Genomic DNA, 18,514 nt, shown 5'->3' with positions numbered 1-18,514 from the left:
TGGTTCTCGTGGTCTGAAAGCCCCCACAAACATGGGGTGTCGTGGGTTTAGGGTCTCCTCATGTGCCCCACAGCCATGGGGTGCATCAACATGGCGGCGCCCCGGCTGCGAGGCCTGGAGCATCCTCCGCCTCCCAGAATTCGCATTCCAGCCTCATTCCTGAATGCCGACTCATTATTCCCGCCAGGGCAGCGGTAGTGTTGTTCCCCACTCCCCCCACGGCATCATCCCAAGGTGGGAGGGGGAACAACCTGCCCTGCACCCAGTTTTGGGGTGAGTCACCCCGGGCAGGGCACGGCTTCCCCTCCCTGCTGACTAACCCCGGCCCGGGGAGATGCGGCACTGGGGTGACGCAGGGGTTTGGGGCGGAAAACAGCCCGGGGGAGAGCGGGGAGCGATGCCCCGGTGAGGGGCTGTGGGCTCATGGATGGATGGAGGGATGGAGGGGCCCGAAATGCAGGGACAGCCCCGGGGAGGGAGGGTGGAGAGGCTGGCGCAGATGGGGAGCTGCTCTGAGGAGGGAGAAAAGGAGGAAAAACCTCAGAGGGGGAAGGAGAACAGAGGAGAAAGAAGGGGATAAGGAAAAGGGGAGGGGAGAGAGAGAGGAGAGGCAGAGGAAGGGAATAAGAGATAGAGAGTGAAGAAGAGAGGAAAGGAAGAGAGGAAGAGGAGAAACAGGAGGAAGATGAGAGGAGAGAGGAGGGAGGATGAGGATAGGAGAGAGAAGGGAGAAGAGCAGGAAAGAAGGAAGAAAGGAGGAAGAAGCAAGGCCAGCAGACCCTCTCTGGCACCTCACACCCATCCCACCATCTTCCTCTTGCAGCAGCGAGGCACAAGGAGGATGAGAGGGGCTCAGAATGAGGCCGAAGCACAGGGTGCTGGTAGGAAGAGGAGGAGGAAGAAGGCAGAGATCCCTGTCCCTGCTTTCTAGGACATCACAGGAAGCACAGCCACCACATTTGGCCACCCTGTCCCCAGGGAGCTGGTGACTCCCTTTATTTAGAACCAGTTCCCTGCTCCCAACCACCTCGTTCCTGCCAGGGGGAATCGAGGCACATCCCAGCCCCCAGAACTACCACACAGCCAGGCCGAGTGATGCTTTCTGCTTTTATTCAATTAATGCAGCAATCTATACAAGAAAAAAAAAATAATAATGAAACCATGAAATTCCAAACCCTGACAGTGAAGAACCAAATTCTTCCTAAGAATCAACCGGAATTAAAAGATTCCCCCACGTCAGACTGTACATAAAATAATCTCTGCCCCATTTACAGCGTTTCACACAGTACTTCTCGTATCTCAAACTTCAGAACTGTACAACTTTGTTACAAACCACGCTTTTTCCTAGGAAAAGCTTACAGAAAAAAATATTGCCACTTTCTTCTTTTTTTTTTTTTTAATTTTTATTTTTATTGGTAACAAAAAAAATTAGAATCTTTTAAAAAACAAAAATTAAAGTCAGCCAGAACTTCTAAGTGTGGGCAGGGGAAGGAGCAGAGACATTTCTCAGCCGAATGTTTCTCCTCCCAACAGGGAAAGGGAACACTTTTGGCAGGTAAAAGACTCTTTGCTGCTGGTGGGGGTCTAGACCCCAGCCCCCCCAAACCCTCCTCAAAGCCTGGCAGCTGTTTTAATCCACGGGCTTGGAGAATTCCACCACTGACCCTTCTGGAGATACGGTATCAGTAACAAACCCAAATTCCTCCTGTTCTTTGCAAAAAAGCAGGGATGAACCCCATCAAAGCAGGGATGAACCCCACCAAAGCAGGGATGAACCCCACCAAAGCAGGGATGAACCCCACCTTCCTCCCCTTCCTTAGGAAAGACAGTTCTCCTGGTCTGGGCTGTGGGTCTGGGCACATGGATTGTCACACTGGATGTAGCTCCCAGTTTGGGGCTGAGCACGGACACGCTGTGGGTGGATGGAGAGTTGGACCACACACAGCCAGATCAGACACACGACAAACCAGCAGGGTCAGGGCTGTGCATGGCCTGGGAGGAGCATGGGACAAGTTTTGCCTCCAAACTGGAGCTCACCCCACTCCCTGCTCAGCACCAGCCCCGTGCCACCAGCCTGACCTGATGCCTGTGTGCAGCCCAACAGAGAAAACCAGGAATTCCGAGCCACAGTTTCAACCAGACAGGTTACAGGAAGGATCCAGACCTCTGGATCCGTGGGAAAAATGTCTTCTAGTTTCGAATCCAGGTTTCACTCCGATGTTGTTCAGTGCAAAAGAGTTAAAAAACCATGTTATCTACACATATACATCCGTGTCTATAGAAAATGTCTGTACAAGTGGGAAGATGGCCCTGCCTGCACGCTGGGGACCCCTCTCCTGAGGGATGCTGCGGGTTCTGCCCGCTTGCATCCCGCTCCCTCTCTCTCCAAGGTGTCAAGCCCCAAGCAGTCAGGATAAAAACCAAGAGCAGATCATGGCTGCAGAGGAGCTCCTCCTGTCCCCACAGCCACAGCTGCCAACTCTGACCCTCTGCACGGATGGGAAGAGGGAAGGAGGGGAAAGCTCCCGAGCAGGACATGCAGGAACACCGAAACAAGCTGGGGAAGGAAACTTGCACATGTACAGACTGCACAAGGACCGGGATGAGGTGGTGATGGCTGGGACCAGGCTGGAGGTAAGACCTCAGGATGTCCAGAGACAGAGCCTCATCCCGTGCAAGTCCTGCTCTGGGAAGCAGCTGTGGAAAGGCTGGCTGCTCCAGCTTCATTCTGAGTTGACACCAGGGTAGAGTATCCATATTGGAGAGGTAAGGATAAAATTGGGAGCCTGGAGGAGAGAGGGGAGAGCTGAGACCTCTGGCAGTGACCTCTGTCACCATCTGCACCCACAGCAGAGCCTGGCACCACGATGGGCACAGGGCATGGCCAGGATGGATCCAGAAGACAAAGCCATCAGGAGAAGGGATCTCTGCTCCCTGCATCTGTTTTTGCCATCAGGGGAATGCCAAGCTTTCCAAAACAAGGGCTTTGTAAGCCAAGAGCTGGCCTGGATTCGCAGCAGAAAGCTGGGAGGGGTGAGGAACGTTGCTTCAAATGCTTTGTGTGGTCTGAAAATGGCATTTTCAAAGTTTCACAAGCAGCAGGAGCACAAACTTTTGGATCTCTGGACTGACAAGACATGCTCCTTCAGAGGCTGTGCCTCAGCACAGAGCCAGTGGGGGCTCTCACCAAGAAAACCCTTGGCTAATCAGAGACAGGCACTGGGGACTTCACCAACACCTCCACAGGCCAGCACTGATCCTCTGAGCTCCTGTGAACAAGATCCAGCCTGAGCAGAACCTCAACACCAGGTAAAAATCAGACAGTGGGACCCAGATGTCAGCAGATGTCCTCCATCAGCACTGCAGGGAACAACGCCTGGGTGGTTGTTTTAGACCAGGAGCCCCTCAAGACAGCAGCAAACAGGTTTCAAAATATATTACATATTTTTATTGCCAAGCGTGCAGACCGTGAAGTGTGTGGGGGACACAACACTAAGAAAAACTACGATTGGAGGGAGGGCAAAGCAGTAAAAATTTAAAAATAAGACTACTCCTTACAACTGCCAACACTTGGGTTCAAAGAATCAACTGGAGGAAGTTTTCCTTAAAAGTACAGCTCTAAATATGGCATTGGGCCCCCAACTTTGCAAACACCAAGGCTTTGGTCTGGGCTAATGCAAACCAGGTGGGACAAGAGGATGATGATGGCAGATGCTCTAACACAACTCCACAGGGCTGAATGCCTGATTCTTCTCAGCATTTCCTGTAGCAACCAGAAAACTCCCTAGCCCAGGAACACAGGCAGGAATAAGCCAGGAGAAAGCAGGCAACTTCAGTGCTGGATGCACTGAACTGGGAGCAAACTCAGCCCCTGCAGTGTCCCTGCTCCCAGAGCCAGCCTTGGAGGGGACAGAGCTGCTCACCCCCACAAGGCCACAGCAGCTCCTGCTCTGTGAAGAGTGCAGCCAGTCCCTTGGGATGGGAAACTGTGCTGGGAATGCTGCACCGACCCAGCTCTCTCCACCTGGAAGGGGCAGAGGAGAAAGGCTCTTCTCGGGAGTGCCAAGGCACAAGCCCTCACAAGCACAGCGTCTCCTACTCCTCTCTGCTATCCCCAGCTCTGGGAAGCAGCACGTGCTCAGTGTGATCCCTCACCTGGCAGCCCTGAGATTCCAATATGGATCTCGGGACAATGCTGGGCCAATCCTTCCTCCTCAGCCACAGCACGGCCCTAGCCAGACCAGCACTGAGAAACCAGAGCTCTAGTACATTCTTCTCAGAGAGGGCAGTGCAGGGACACAGGGCTGCGAGCCCACGCTGGCTTGGGAAAAGGGTCTGGAAAGGAAACCTACGGCATTTAAAACACTAAAGTGCAACAAAAATGTCCTAAACCCTTTGAAATCGCAGCAAGAGGGGTCTGCAAAGCTTCAAACTTCCAGTTACTGCAGGGCACCCTTCAAACAGACCTGAAAACCATCAGGTAAGAAAAGACCAAGGAGCCCTTTGGTGAAACAAGGAATACAAGCCCACCATGGAATTTCAGCTCCTGGGGTCAAACATCATATTTAGAACATTTGGAAAGGAAAAAGTGTTAAAACAAAAAAAAAAAGAAAAAGAAAAACAACCAAAAACCAAAACAAAAATACAATTCTTGACTCTTGCGCAATGAAACAGTTAAACTTTTTGGTGTTTTCAAAAGAAATCCCAATAGACAACCTGGCATAACTTCATCTGCTTCCTAAGGGAGAGATGCCCACTTGACCCATGACTCAGGACACCACGTGCACTGGACATGTTCCATCCTCACGTATGTCTCAGCATTCCTCCATTCATAAAACCAAATCCTTCCTGTTTACTCTTCAGCCTGAAAGGAAAAACCAAAACTGAAGCTAGATGGAAGATAGCCAGAGGGAGGAGAAAGTTTTCACAGACTGGAGGCCAATCTCAGCAGCTCCACGAGCCGGGGAAGTGCAATCCTCAGTGTCGCCTCATTTTAACTTTCCTGGCGGGGCTGCCGTCCTCCTCTTCCTCGTCACAGTCCTCTGTGTACTCGTAAGACCTTCGCCAATAGTTCTCGGAGCTGAAGTGGCTCCGTCTCCTATGTTTTGGTAAGAGGACCGAGCGCCTGTTCTCCTCCTTATCCATTTCTAGAATCCGTGGCCTGTGGAGAGGGAGGAAACAGGAGTGAGAGCACACCACCAGGGGATCCAGGCCTTCCTCCTGGACCCTACCTGCAGGTCACTTGTCGTGATTTGCAGATAAGATTTGTCGTGATTTGCAGATTTGTCTCTGCCTGTTTTCCCAGCATTGGGTACTTGGGAGAGCAGGAACAGATCACCAAGTTGCACCTCCCAAGGGGAGCTGAGAACTTTGCTATGATGGGCCAGTTCTTTCCCTTCCCAAGGCAAGCTTTGGTCTTTACTTCCACCAGGAACACTTCCAGTCACCTCTTTTTTTTCACTTGCAACTTGTGGCCCCAAGAAAAATCCCTTGGGTAGAGGGGTCTGTCTCTACTGCAGCAGAATTTAGAGCACAGAGCTGAGCTCCTTATGGTGCAGGATCACACCACAGCTCCAAAATCCTTTGTCTTCTCAGATATTAGCACAGTGCAATTGTTATTTCTGCAGAGCTGCCTTTGATCACTTTCTAGCAGGACTGGGTTGGTGGGCTGCACACACCACTTATTTTATCCAAGGGGTTCCTGAGAGATCCCACTATGATATCCATGAGAACTACCTGTTATACTGGAGTCTCTGAGGCCAGAGAAAGAGAAAAACATGTTTTTCACACCCATCTGCTGCAGGAGCCTATGCAAGCCATCCCCCACAGCCTGATAAGGTCACATCAGGCTGAAAAACAGCTCTGACGGATGTGCACATTTGTCCCGCATGATCGCCCCTCTAATCGGACACCGGCCCTCTGCGTGCTCCCAGGGAAGCTGCATCTGCAGCCCAGCTTCAGACCTTCATCCATCCTCCCAGCCTGCGTCCAGGTGGATGAACACTGCTCACAAACAAACCATCCCCACCCTCCTTCTCTAGGACAGGTTCCAACAGGGCTGGGACCGCACAGAGCCAAGCCCTGTGACCAAGGCAACTTCTGGGTTGTACCCATTGTGCAGAGAATGCCCTCTGGATCCTCAGGAAGCTCTGGAGTTGGAATATGCAGGACAGCTGGCAGACTGGCTATCACTCACAGCCATCAGTGTGCTCACACCAAGGTGTTTAGGGGAAGCCTTGCTGCAGAGCTCAAGCTTGTCTGAAACCTCAGCAAGGAGCTTCCCTGAAGGTCAGGCTTAAGCATCCACACAGTCTGCTTTCTCACACAAAAATACACACACGCAGCCCTGCAATCAAAACAGGCCTGAGAAGCTTTGCAAGAAGTCCTTAACCTTTCCCAGATAGCAAACCCTCACGTTCCCTCCCTGGACTGCTTTCATAATATAGTTTAACGCAGCTGCACAGGTTGCTTGGCAATAGAGGTCAAAAATGATTAGCTGCAGGGAAACTATTGTTCTGAATGACTGCATTATCAAAAGCCAGCCAAATCTATTGCTTCTTCATTATGCCATTCACAGGATAAACAATGTAAGCTGCTTACAGCCAGAGCTCAGCCTCCACAAGTCTGGGAGGAACATATAAAGCGCTCATTCTGATAAAACAGATCTGGGCATTGCAGAAAGCACCTGGCAGGTGCAAATCAGAATGGTTTTAAATATGTTCTGAGGCCAGGAACCTCAGCTATGCACTGATTCAGAGACACAATCCCAAACACTTCTCTTGGCAGAGACGATCCTACCTGTGGGCAGCATCAGGATCTGCTTTGCGATGGGACCGCTTTGGTTTCAGGATCTGGTCCCGGTTGCTTCCCGACAGGCGGTCAGAGTTATAACCTGGTGGCAACACAGAGCTACTCAGGGATTTTGTTTCCAATCGAGGTGCATCTAGTCTTGTTCTGCAAATATTTAAAGAGAAGAGAATTTGCAAGGAGTTTCTACAGAATGGCACAGCAGAACCCTCCACCCCAACCCCACAGCTCAGGAGGAGAGGCAGGAACACCACACTGCTCAACAAGCTGCAGCTTTGGTGCTAGAAACTTCACAGAATCACAGAATGGGTTGAATTGGAAGGGACCTTGAAGATCATCTCATTTCCAATCCCCTGCCACAGGCAGGAACATCTTCAACCAGACCAGACTGCTCTAAGCCCTGTCCACTCTGGCCTTGGACACTATTAAGGATGGAGCAGCCACAACTTCTCTGGGCAATCTGTGCCAGGGTCTCACCCTCACAGGAAAGGATTTCTGTCCTTATATCAAATTTAAACACACTCTCTGTCAGTCTGAAGCCATTCCCCTTTATCCTGCCTTGGCTTGGGGACACAGAGTCATGAGGTGAATGCAACTGCAACCCCAGCTCTGTGATAAGGAGCAGAGGTGCTGGAGCAGCTGTGAAATCCCATGAAATCACTTGGCAATAACTCACAGCTCCAGTTAAGCCACCTGGGTGGGAGATGCCCTGCAAAAGCATCATCACCTGCAACAGCAATAAATGCTTCCACCTGGAAACTCCCTCCTGCCCACGGCTCTCCCGGGGTCAGGTGTTCCTCTGCTTGACTAAGAGGTGCAAAGAGTCCAAGTAGGAGTCAGGAGAAGGTGTAGCAAACAGGAGCTGCACCCTTCCAGCAGCTCTGCACACACTCAAGCTATGCAGGAGAGCAAGCACAGCCCATCCCAAAGGAGAACTGTCACAGGGCTGTAATCATGCACAAGGTGGAGGAGGCAGCAAAAATGAAGGGGGAGAAGCTCTATTTGGTCTCCAGTGCTGAACTTTAGCTCCTGAGGGAGGCTTCCACAGGAGAATCCCAACCTCCTTTAGGAAGCACATCCAGCTGCCAAGCTTCTCTCTGCCATCAGGGAGAGCCTCTTCAGCTCATCAGGGTGATGCCAGCCTGGCACAGGCAAAGCTGGGCATGGCAGCCTGAGTTTGCCCAGCATGCCAGGAACAAGGAACACTTCCACAGGCAGCTGCCAGGCTGGAGCCTGAGTTGTTCTCAGCTCCAGGGCTGGACCCAGTCCAGCCTGAACACCACAGGCCTTGCAGATCCTGCCCGTGACAAGTGAGGTGGTTTAAACACCTCTCAAATACAACAGGAACTGCGGGGCTGCCATTCAAACAAACCAACCCCCAACACACTGCAAAGGAACACCAGCCATGCTCCCTCTGGCCAGGTACAAGGAGAGGTGACACCAAACTGGAGAACAATGTACCAATCTATTTTAAATATAGAAACTCTGTTTATGAGAGTGGAAGCAGAATGGCAGCAAAAGCCTCTAAAATTGCTTTCAAGACCCTGTTCAATAGGTTTCATTTTTATACAAACCTCCCACGTTACCTCTCCCAGCATCTCATAAATTGAGAGCACCATTCCTCCCCTCCCCTGGCTCAAAGCACTTCCAAACCCCGCTGGCTCCCAGCAGCCCTGTGATCCAACACACAGGAAACACCGAGCACTGAAGTGTTTGTGACCTGCTCTGGAATCCTGCAAAACCCCACTGCTCCTCCAGCTCCCACAGCTTTGTCCTCCTGCTGCTGTCAGCGAAAACTCGCTCGGAGCAGAGGCAAGAGCAGAGCCAGGCTCAGACACCAGGGACACAGCAGGCTCAGAGCTGAATATCCCAGCTCCAACCGGGATGATCCAACCGACCTGATCAGGAAAGCTCAGGGCTGATCCTCACCACCAAAGGGAGGAAAGGGCAGCTTGACGAGGCTGCTGGCTGCTCCCCAGCCCTGGTGCTCACGGGCCACCAGAGGAAGTGGCTGTTCTCTCTTTTCCTGGTTGCATAACAGCCCGTCCCAGGCACGGCCGCGTGAACCCGGGGATGGGGAGGTTGTGCAGCGACCCACGGCGCGGGCAGAGGGCACACAGGGAGGCGGCCGCCCTCGCTGGGATCAGCAGCCTTTAATAATCTCTGTTTGGCAGCAGTCACAGCCCAGCCTTCGGCAAACGCTGCCACGGATTCACCACGGCTGCGGAGGCTACGCAGAAATAATTATCAGGGGAGGGGGGGGTTTATGCTTTGCTCGGGAGAAAAACCCCGGTGTGGTTTTGTCCAGCCTGTCTGTCAGGTCAGCCCCTCAGTGTCTGATGGGCAGAGACGCTTCTGCTCTGACGTGAAGCAAATCAGGCCCCAAAAATCAGGGTGGGTGAGCAAACAAAGCCAGCAGAGCTACGGGCTCTGTCCCTTCAGCAGGAATGCACCAAGTCAGCTGGGTACATCCAACCAGGGGGAGCTCACTGCTCCTCCCAGGACTTAAAGGGGGCTTATAAAAAACACAGAGAGCATTTTTTTACATGGGGAGATATCATGAGACAAGAGGGAACAGTTTTAAACTAAAAGAGGGAAGATTTAGATTAGATATTAGAAAGAAGTCCTTTATTCAGAGAGCAGTGAGGCACTGGCACAGGATGCCCAGAGAAGCACAGGCTGGACGGGCTCTGAGCAGCCTGGTCTAGTGCAAGGTGTCCTTGCCCATGGCAGGGGTTGGAACTAGGTGAGGTTTAAGGTCCCTTCTTGCCCAGATGCACTTTGAGGGCAGCCAGGCTTGCCTGAAACAATCCAACACCCTCAGCTTAGCAAGGCTGGAGAAAGCAAGAGGCAGTGCCAGTTTAAACAGGTACATTTGATAACTGCATCAGTTTTAGCTTATTTATCTGAGTCTGTCTTTTCCAGGGAACTGCTCCACAACCTAGGACAGGCAGCTTCTCTTTCCCAAAGTCCAACCAGAGCAGCTACAAGGCTTGGAGTTGCCTCCTTGTCAGCACTTGTGCTGCTTTTCCCTGGCTGCTCCAACACCACGAACACAACAGCTCTAAGTTCTTATCACAGCCTCTTGCCCCAGACCTCACGAGGCCATACCCAGCTGTGGGGTGGTTTGGCCACAGCCTGCCTTCCATCCCACTCTATCTCCTGCCACATCTCATCCTGCCTCCCTGGGTCTGGGCTCATTTTGCCTGGCTAATGCCTCAGGGCTGCTGTTTTTGCTGCCTTCATTCCATGGGTTTCTCTAACCAGATGTCCAACTCCACTCCACTGGCCTTGTGCCATATCCTCATAATGTTGCCAGACTTGTTTTGAAACCAACTAAGCCATCCAAAAGCTCATCCAGTCTGAATCCAGACCGCTTGCCTGCGAGCCTTATGCCAGCCTGGGCCACAACCACAGCCCTGCCACCAATGCCCACGTTTTTGGCTGGCTTTACAGCACTCAAAGTTGTGTATTTTCATTTACAAAGATGCTTCTTGACAGCAGAGTTACTGCTCAGACCTTCCAAGGCACAGTTAGCAGGGGCAATGTGTGGCAGTTACATTTTCCAGTCTCCTAGTAGAAGGAACTGAGGAGAGATGACATTCCTAGGCAGAAAAGAAGGTTTTACCAAGGGACTTTGGGGTGGGGTTAGTTTACTTTGTCTCCCTTTACTTAAGAGCTTTAGGAACAAGCACTGATTGATGAAATGCCATCAAGGGTGCTCTTCTAGAACAGGAAGCCCCTTCCTAAAACACCTTATGGAGCTTGGCTTCCCAACACAGACTCAAAGGACAAGCTCTATAATGAGCATTGAACTCTCTGTGTGTTTCCCTCCAAAGCCAGTGTCTTCCTCTCTCTACAGGAAAGAAAAGCCATGATATCAAGAAAACTCTCTGCTTCACAGGACATTCTTCATCACAAGCATCAGCTTCAAAGGACAGTCCAGGTAACCCACACATGGATATCACACAACCACACACCTGAACACACAGCCCAAAACAAGAGAGTTTGATATCCTCAGTGTTTGGAGCTGGGCACCAGCAGGGTGTACAACCCCAGAGATTACAATGAAACGCTGCTGCACAGAGCCAGGAAGAGATGAACCCTGCAGGAAGAGATGAACCCTGCAGGAAGAGATGAACCCTGCAGGAAGAGGTTCCAGCCACTTCCACTGCTGGGTACGGCAAGACACGAGCGAGCGTCAGAGTGAACCCTAACCAAGGTGGAAGATCAAGCCAGCAAATTAACAAGCAAGGCAGTTTTCAAGTGTTTAAGCATCATGACACCACGTCCACGTTTATCTTGCAGTCTGGAGGGCTTCAACACTTACTTTCGGAGGATGATGACAGCTCTCCTCTCCTTGATGTCCTGTGGTCGAATGCAGTGTGTGATTTCGTCGGCCGCATACCCACTGACAACAGAAACAAAAAGCCACCATCAGGGAGATGCCAGGCAGAGGCAGAAAGTGGTTTCCAGCCTGAAAAACTCAGTTTGGCCAGTACTTCCTAACTTCCACCAGGAATTCCTCCTGCAAACACCACCCCCAGGCACACAGGAGCTGGAGGAATTACAGAAAGGAACAAACATCAGGAAAGAATGAGGACAGTCAGGGGGTTTTGGGGGCTTTCATAACTCAATTTTTCAGCATTCCCCAGAGGAAACTGCCACCTGCCACTGTGAAATAAAACATGTAGAAATGTAGAACTGTAGATTCACACGATTAATTTATGAAAAAGTTAGAAAGCAAGAGGGGAAAAAATGAGCACATTCCTCCACAGCATCATCTCAAACATGCCTGCCTACGAGAAAAGCCATCTCTCACAGCTCAGATGTGCAGCACACCCAGACCCAAACATGTAACAGATGAAGGAGGTTTTTTAGTCACAGAGGGGTGCAGCTGTAGTAAGAGCTGAGCCTCTCAGCCCCTTTCCCTGAGCACAGACACCTCACCCATCATATGGCACATCCTCAGCCACCACAAGAACAGCACCAGGCCTGGGGTAACCTACAAATTCAGACCTGCAAACCAAGCTGCACTCCTCTAAAACCTCCCTATAACAGGGTGAAACCCCCTGGGCTGAGGAAAAGCCCAGGCTCAAGCAGTAGCTGTTCAGCAGGAGTGTTTCACTGTGTGACACCACTCCAGAAACTCCACACCTTCAGCAGGCTGGAGAAAAGCCATGAGCAAGGACAGCCCCAGCTTCCCACAACACACTGGAGCATTTCCTCACGGCTGCTTCTGTTTTCAGCTGGACTCCTGTGCCCAGCAGAGATGAAATCACGGTGGGTCCGTGGAGAGCGGCCACCACAGCTGTGGTGACACACAAACCGTGCTGGGAGCACAGCCTGTCACTCCAGGGTGTGAGCCAGCACATCCCAGTGGTGGGGCCTGCCCTCTACCTGCCGTTTGGAGAGTGTCAGCTCACTGAGAGCCCTCTGGAGCCCAGAATGGGGAAAAGAGGAGCTAAACATCTTCAGAGCTTCCTGGAACACTCAGCAAGGGCAGGAACACCTTGGAAGGCACTTGGGTGAAGATTGCTTAAGCCTGCACACCCAGCCTGAAGCAGAAATCAGCAGGCCCAATGTCCCCACAAGGCTTTTCTGTGTCACCCCTGGGTGGCAGGGTCAGGGGCTGGCAGTTTATTCAGGACACCCTGAGCAGAGAACAGAGCTCACACACGCAATTCTCCGGGGACAGGACCAGGTTTCCTTGATCTGGTTAGATAACCCACCCACTCACCCAGAAACACCTCCTCACACACAGATTTACTGCTGTGAGGAGAGCTGGAAGCCTCAGATCTGACCAGATCTGTCCATCCCCACCGTGCTCCAGGCACTGCAGAACACAACAGCGTTACACCAAGGGGCTGATGATGATGCTCTATTATGTTCCTGGAATCTCTGCGTCAAGCTCCAGTGAATTCATGAATATCACCCACGTTAACATTCTACTCAGCATCCTCAGCAGCACCCTGAACACCAGGGAAGGGTCTGCTTCCAGACCCACACTCTCCATCACGAGATATCAACCTCAACACTCCTTTTCACTCCTTATCCCAGGCAAGAATGCCCTTTCCAGATCATTTCCAGAGTGGCACCAGGAAGTTTGTGGTCCCAGATGCACACAGGCAGCATCAACAGCCCCACCACTCTGGTGTTAGGCCCTAAGGGGGACACACCAGTCTGCCCCAAGGCCAAACTGGTGTGGGAAAACTCTGTTTGCACTGTATCATATACAGTGACAGTGTGCCTCTGCACAGGCAGAGAAATGAAAAAAAAGCATTATTTGGTTGTGTCATACTTGTGCTGCCTTGTGCCAGCATCAACTTCTCACCCACTGCCCAGTCTTGCACACCCTGAGGATGGGTGAAGGGGCAGACCCTGAAGAAAAACACCCATAATGATATCAAGGGTCTACCCACAGATTTCTTGCCCAGAGAAGAAACCCAAAGTGACTTGGAAAGAAAAATCACAGCATGGGAACACTCGAGTGTGACATCTCTATCCCAGAGCGTTTTCCAGAAGAACACGGGGAAGTGCTGATGTTTTCCATACACTACCCAAAACCAAAGCCCCAACCCCAACCTAACCTGTCAAACCTTACACCCCCAACCCTTCCCTGACTCTTTTTCCATCTGGAAGAGCTGCTGCCGAGCCAGAATTGATTCACACAAGATAAAAGTGGATATTTTTGTGCAAACGTCACCAGAAAGGAAGCCTTGAAGTTCTACAGACTCTAACAAGAAAAGCTCGAACAAATCTCTGCCTCATCACCACTGGCACACGTGGAACTTCCTCTGCACCAACAGCCTGTTCTGAGGGGATCAGGCTATTTTGGAGCAGACAGCTGCAGAGAGATTCCTCCAGCTGGGAAGGAAGGAGGTTCATCCTCCAGCGACTCCGACCTGCTCTGATTATGCTTCCATCAGGCACGCCTCCAGACACAGGAGGGACACACATCACAGCGTTCCTCTGCCATTCCAAACAGCCAGGAGATGACCTGGAGCACTCCCCAGCTGCGGGAGGGAAGCCCGTATGGCACAAGCTCCAGGAATTTGGGAAATGTTACCTGTGCCTTTCGCTCCTGCAACTGCAGCTGCACTCTTTCCAACGCTCAGATAATATACCTGGCAGTTTCAGTGCTGAGATTTGCTTCCTGTGACAGCAGCTGCAGGGCAGGGATCCACCTGGAACCCCCCATCCCAGCTGGCTGCACACAGCCCCTGCTCCCTCCCTCTTTCCCAGTCCCAGCATTCTCAAAGCACACGTTCCTCCAATGAAAAGGCAAATCCCTCCATCTCCCCCGCACTGCTTCTATGGATTGATGCTCACCAAATTATTGTCAAAACAAGAAAAAACCACAAACATGGAGAGGTCAGCAGCCCTCCCCAGGGAGCTGCTGGGTCACAGGACTGGGATCCAGCAGCACACACTGAGCTGATGCTTCCTCCTGGCCTGGCTGCCACTGGGACAAACCTGCAGGAGCACCTGCAGGGCTGTGGGAGAAGAGGGGACTGGGGGAGGTCATCCTCTAGACCTCAAAGCCTGCAAGAGCAAATGTTCCCTGCAGATGTGAAAGGAGAGGAGAAAGGGCCTTGCTGGAAGAGGGAGGGGCTCATCAGCAGGTCATGGGGTGGCTTCTTGCCAAGGGGCACAGCCCAGCCACGTGAACCTTGTTCCACCTCACCTGTCATTTGAGGTCTGAACACTTTCCAAGGAGTCTGAGGCAGGTTCAGTGTTGGCAAACACCACATCCTGCTTCAGGGCAGGCAAACAAAGTCAAGGGAGAGGAACGGGGAAAGCCCCTCTGTAAAATTCTTACTGGGTCGGCAGCTATGGAACGAGGAGCAGGAATGGGACAGGGGCAATCTGGGGCCAGCCTGAGAGTGCTGTGGGGTAAAAGAGAGGGATCTGACAGCCTCCTTTAGATCCTCATGACTCCCACACAGCCCCCAAACACACACGGCTACCCCAGCTTCCCCGGAAAGGCTGCATGCCAGGAGCAGCCACTGACCCAGCAGGATTTGAATCCCACACATTACAGGCATGCCACCTCTATCTGTGCCCGCTCCCTATCGCCAGGGAAACTGCCTCCAGCAGCTGTTTACCCAGAGGAGAAAACGCCAAGTTTGGGGAGTTGACTGAGTCATGACCAAGGGCTGGATTTGCTGACACACCCCTGAGCAGGGTCTGTACCTCCCCTGCTCCTCCTGAACTGCTGGGGTTAGATGGAAATCTGCTGTGAGGCAAGGAAGTGATTCCAGCCAGGATCCTATCAACACAGAACTTTGGCACAATCTCTCTTAAGTGAGTGTAAAGTACATGCTAACTGCTGTACCAAATTTGAAATAATCCCTGTTTTAAAGTCTATTACTTGCTGGAAGGCAGAACATCTGACCATGATCAAGCTGCAGTGGGAGGGTCGGAAAGCAGCCCTTGGATTTGGAGGGAAAAGATATCTAAGATATCTTCATTTGGTTTGTAGGATTGCTTCAGCCACGTTAACAAACTGATTACAGCACCTTAGTGACACTGGCCAACAGCCCAAACACCCCTGGGAGACCCCTCACTCCAATTCCATAAACCCTGAGCCAGCAGCCTCTTCCCAGCAGTTCTGAAGGAAGAGCAAAGGTCTGGAATAAGAAAACATCATTCTCTGGTCCTGGAGCAGAGAAAGCATCTCTCTTCCTCCCACCATCCTCCACTGCAGATCCTCCTCCAGAGTTTTTCAAGAGGCTTTGACTGCAAGACTTGAGGCTGACCCTGCATTAGCAGCTCTACCAGAATGCTTCCAAGCAGGATAAAACTTTCACTGTCCTTACAAAACAAGGCCTCTGGCTGAAAAAGGAACGACAACTATTCATCCAGGCCTGATAAGAAAAGACAGCAGAGGAGTTCACATCACCAGCAGGAAAATTAGGGTAGAAAGTTTCCTTCCTGGTATCTCAGAGAAATCAAGGAGCAGAGAAGCTGCCTCACACCCGGCAGTCCATCCCTGGGGATGAAGTTTGCTCTGCAGTAAAAAGATACAGGGCAGGATGGGTCCCCTTGGGTCCCATTTCACAGAATCACCCTGACCTCTGCCCCCCGAGCCCTGTCAAACCACCAGAGAATGAGAAAACGTCCTCAGCGCCGTTCCCGACTCCCTCCGCAGCCTCCCTCATCCCTGGCTAATCCACACAAGTTACCTAACGCTGGGGTACAGCGAGGATTAGTTAATGTTTGTGCAGCTTTTCCGAGATAAAAGCTACGCGAGATCTCAGCATTTATTATTGATGCACCAGTCAAGGAGGCCGTGTGTTTGTGGGGGGAAAAATTCCTTCCCGAACCCTGCGGCGATCAATTTACAAGCCAAAGCAAGGGATTGTGTTACGGCCTGGGAGCCCAGAAAACCGGCCTGGACCTTCCCCAGCCCAAAACAACCACCCCCAAAGGAGGATACAGCTCGCAGCACTGCTGGCACGGTCCCGGTGATCCCTGCTCCTGGCAGGGAGCACTCTGACCTTCAGGGACACAAGGGACTGGCAGTGCTGGTGCCAGGCTTCGAGCTGCCCTCCCCAGGAGCTGGACACCGGCAGGATCCCCACACTCCGGCCCCTCCTGTCCCCTCACCTGCCTGCTCCCCGTCCCAGCCTAGACCGGGAGGCAGCGGGATTAGGAAACAGGCGTTTCCCGGTGCCAATCCCAGCTTTGCTGCCGACCAACTGCGTGACCTTGGGCAGGTCATTCCACCTTCCAGGGCTCTTCCTCAACACGCAGAAAGTCCTTTCCTGTGCCTGTGACCCGCTGCACTTCCAAGTGACAATCACGCGGGGCTCTGCACTCTGTGCTCGCTGGGCAGGGAGGGTTCAGCACTCCCAGTTTACAGACTGGGAACACGAGGCCATTCACACCTCCTCTCCACGATTAAGGTCAGGTCAGAGAGGCACCGGCCGAGCTAAGAATAGACCCAGGAGCCCCGTCCCTACCAGCTGCTCCGCTCTGACCACTCTTGGCCAAAGGATCCATTTTGTGCCTTAACGTGTTATTTTAACCATTTACAAGAACTCAATGGTTAGCTCAGCTCCGCCAGCAGCCACGCTCCCACCAGCCCCGTGGAGAGGGCACCCACACAAATCCTCACCCACCACGACAGCAAGACAGCCCCAAATCCCCCCTTCTCCCCTTCCACCACGGTGAACCCCCGAGCGCCGACAGGCGAGGGAGATGGAGCCCGAGGCGCCGTCGGGGCGCGCATCCATGCGCCTCGTGATCCGCGTTACACAACCGGGCCCCGGCTCGCCGGCGGAGCCTCGGCAACGCGGGAGAGTTACCTGAGCACCGTGACGCTCCCCCTCTTCACGGGCAGGAACAGAACGGGCTCCGAGACCCTGATGGGCTTGAACTGGAATTTACACCCGAAGCAGAGCGCCGAGTCGCTGAAGAAGGACACGGAGACGATGGGCCTCTCAAAGATATGGATGGGGTCCACGTGGGAGACAATGCAGCCCCCCGGCTGGTAGTCGTTGATGACGGCACTGTTCACAAAGCCCTCGGGGATCACCCGGTGCTCCACCAGCTTCCTGATCACCAGGTCGTGCACCCACTCGGGGATGGCGTCCACCTCCCCCCGCGGGTACAGGCGCTCCTGGCCGGGGCCTCGCCGCTGCAGCTGAGACCCATAGGTGTAGCCTTCCCCGAAAAAATACTTGTTCCGCAGCGGCGCCCGATCCACCGTGTGCTCCTTGTAGAGCCCCTTCTCCGCCCGGGACACCACGTCCTCGATGCGCGCCTCGATCTTGGCGCACTCCTCGGCGCTGAAGAGGCGAAGCTGGCGGATGCCGCTCTTGACTTTCCGAGCCTCCTCCTCCTCCTTCTGCTCCTCGTAGTCGCTGGGCTCGGAGCCGGAGTCCTCCTGGTGCCGCCGCTTGCGGTCGTACGGAGGTTCGGGGGGCTCCCGCGGGAGGCCGCCGCCGCCGCCTTTGTGGCCGTCCCGGTAGGGCATCATGGACTTGAGCTTCTCCCGCAGGTCCGTGTAGCCGCTGCCGGCCATGGCGCGTCCGCAGCCCCCGCCTCTATCGATCCCGGCGCTGCAGGCGGCGGCGGGCGGCGGCGGGGGACGCGCAGCTGCTGCTCATGGCACCCGCCGCCCTGCCGGGAGAGAGAGCCCCGCAGGACGGGGAGGTGAGCACGGGATCCCGGTACCGCGCCAGACCCTCTCCCGCCCCCCCGTCCACGGGAGATGGGACCCCGCTCCCGGCGGGCAGAGCTCCCGCCCTCTCCCTCCCTCCCGGGGCGGACGCCACACTCACGGCTCGGCCCGGGGCGGGCGCGGACAACGCTGCGGGTACCGGTGCTCACGCGGCGGCAGGGCCTGGCACATTCCCAGTGGCGGCCCCGCACGCCCTGCCCGTTCCCACCGTCGCGGCTCTGCCCATGGCGGGGGGCAACCGGAGGAGGTGCGGGGGGTCCCGTGCCGTGCCGGGGGACAGCGGCGGGCGGGGGTCTGGCGCGGCCCTTCCCGCTACGTCACCAGGAGCCGGCCCGACATCCCGGATCGCCGCTGGGCCGCCCCGCCCCGCGCCCCGCCCCGCCGCGCACGCGCCGACACCGCCCCCGGCCCCGCCCCTCGCGCGCACGTACGGACAGAGCGCGCGGCCGGGCCCCGCCCCCCGCGCGCACCCACCGGCGCCGTTAACCGGCAGCGGCAGCCCCGCCCCGCCCCGCG

General features: G+C 53.8%; 1 protein-coding gene across 1 annotated transcript; it reads right to left on the bottom strand.

Annotated features, from left to right (window-relative positions):
- Positions 1-1,093: 1,093 nt before the first annotated feature.
- On the bottom strand, positions 1,094-18,395 carry ALKBH5 (alkB homolog 5, RNA demethylase). Its single transcript, XM_063414023.1, has 5 exons — positions 18,099-18,395; positions 17,121-17,937; positions 11,138-11,218; positions 6,799-6,954; positions 1,094-5,161 (listed from the first exon to the last, which is right to left on the bottom strand). Exons 2-5 carry the CDS (start codon positions 17,837-17,839, stop codon positions 4,978-4,980), a joined length of 1,140 nt encoding a protein of 379 aa, XP_063270093.1. The 5' UTR covers positions 17,840-17,937; positions 18,099-18,395; the 3' UTR covers positions 1,094-4,977.
- Between the last annotated feature and the right edge of the window lie 119 nt (positions 18,396-18,514).

Source organism: Prinia subflava, chromosome 17 (genome assembly GCF_021018805.1).
Source record: "Prinia subflava isolate CZ2003 ecotype Zambia chromosome 17, Cam_Psub_1.2, whole genome shotgun sequence".
Classification (NCBI taxonomy): Eukaryota; Metazoa; Chordata; class Aves; order Passeriformes; family Cisticolidae; genus Prinia; species Prinia subflava.
The sequence above is the reverse complement of the archived record's forward strand: the minus strand, read 5'-3'. Positions and strand labels throughout refer to the sequence as shown.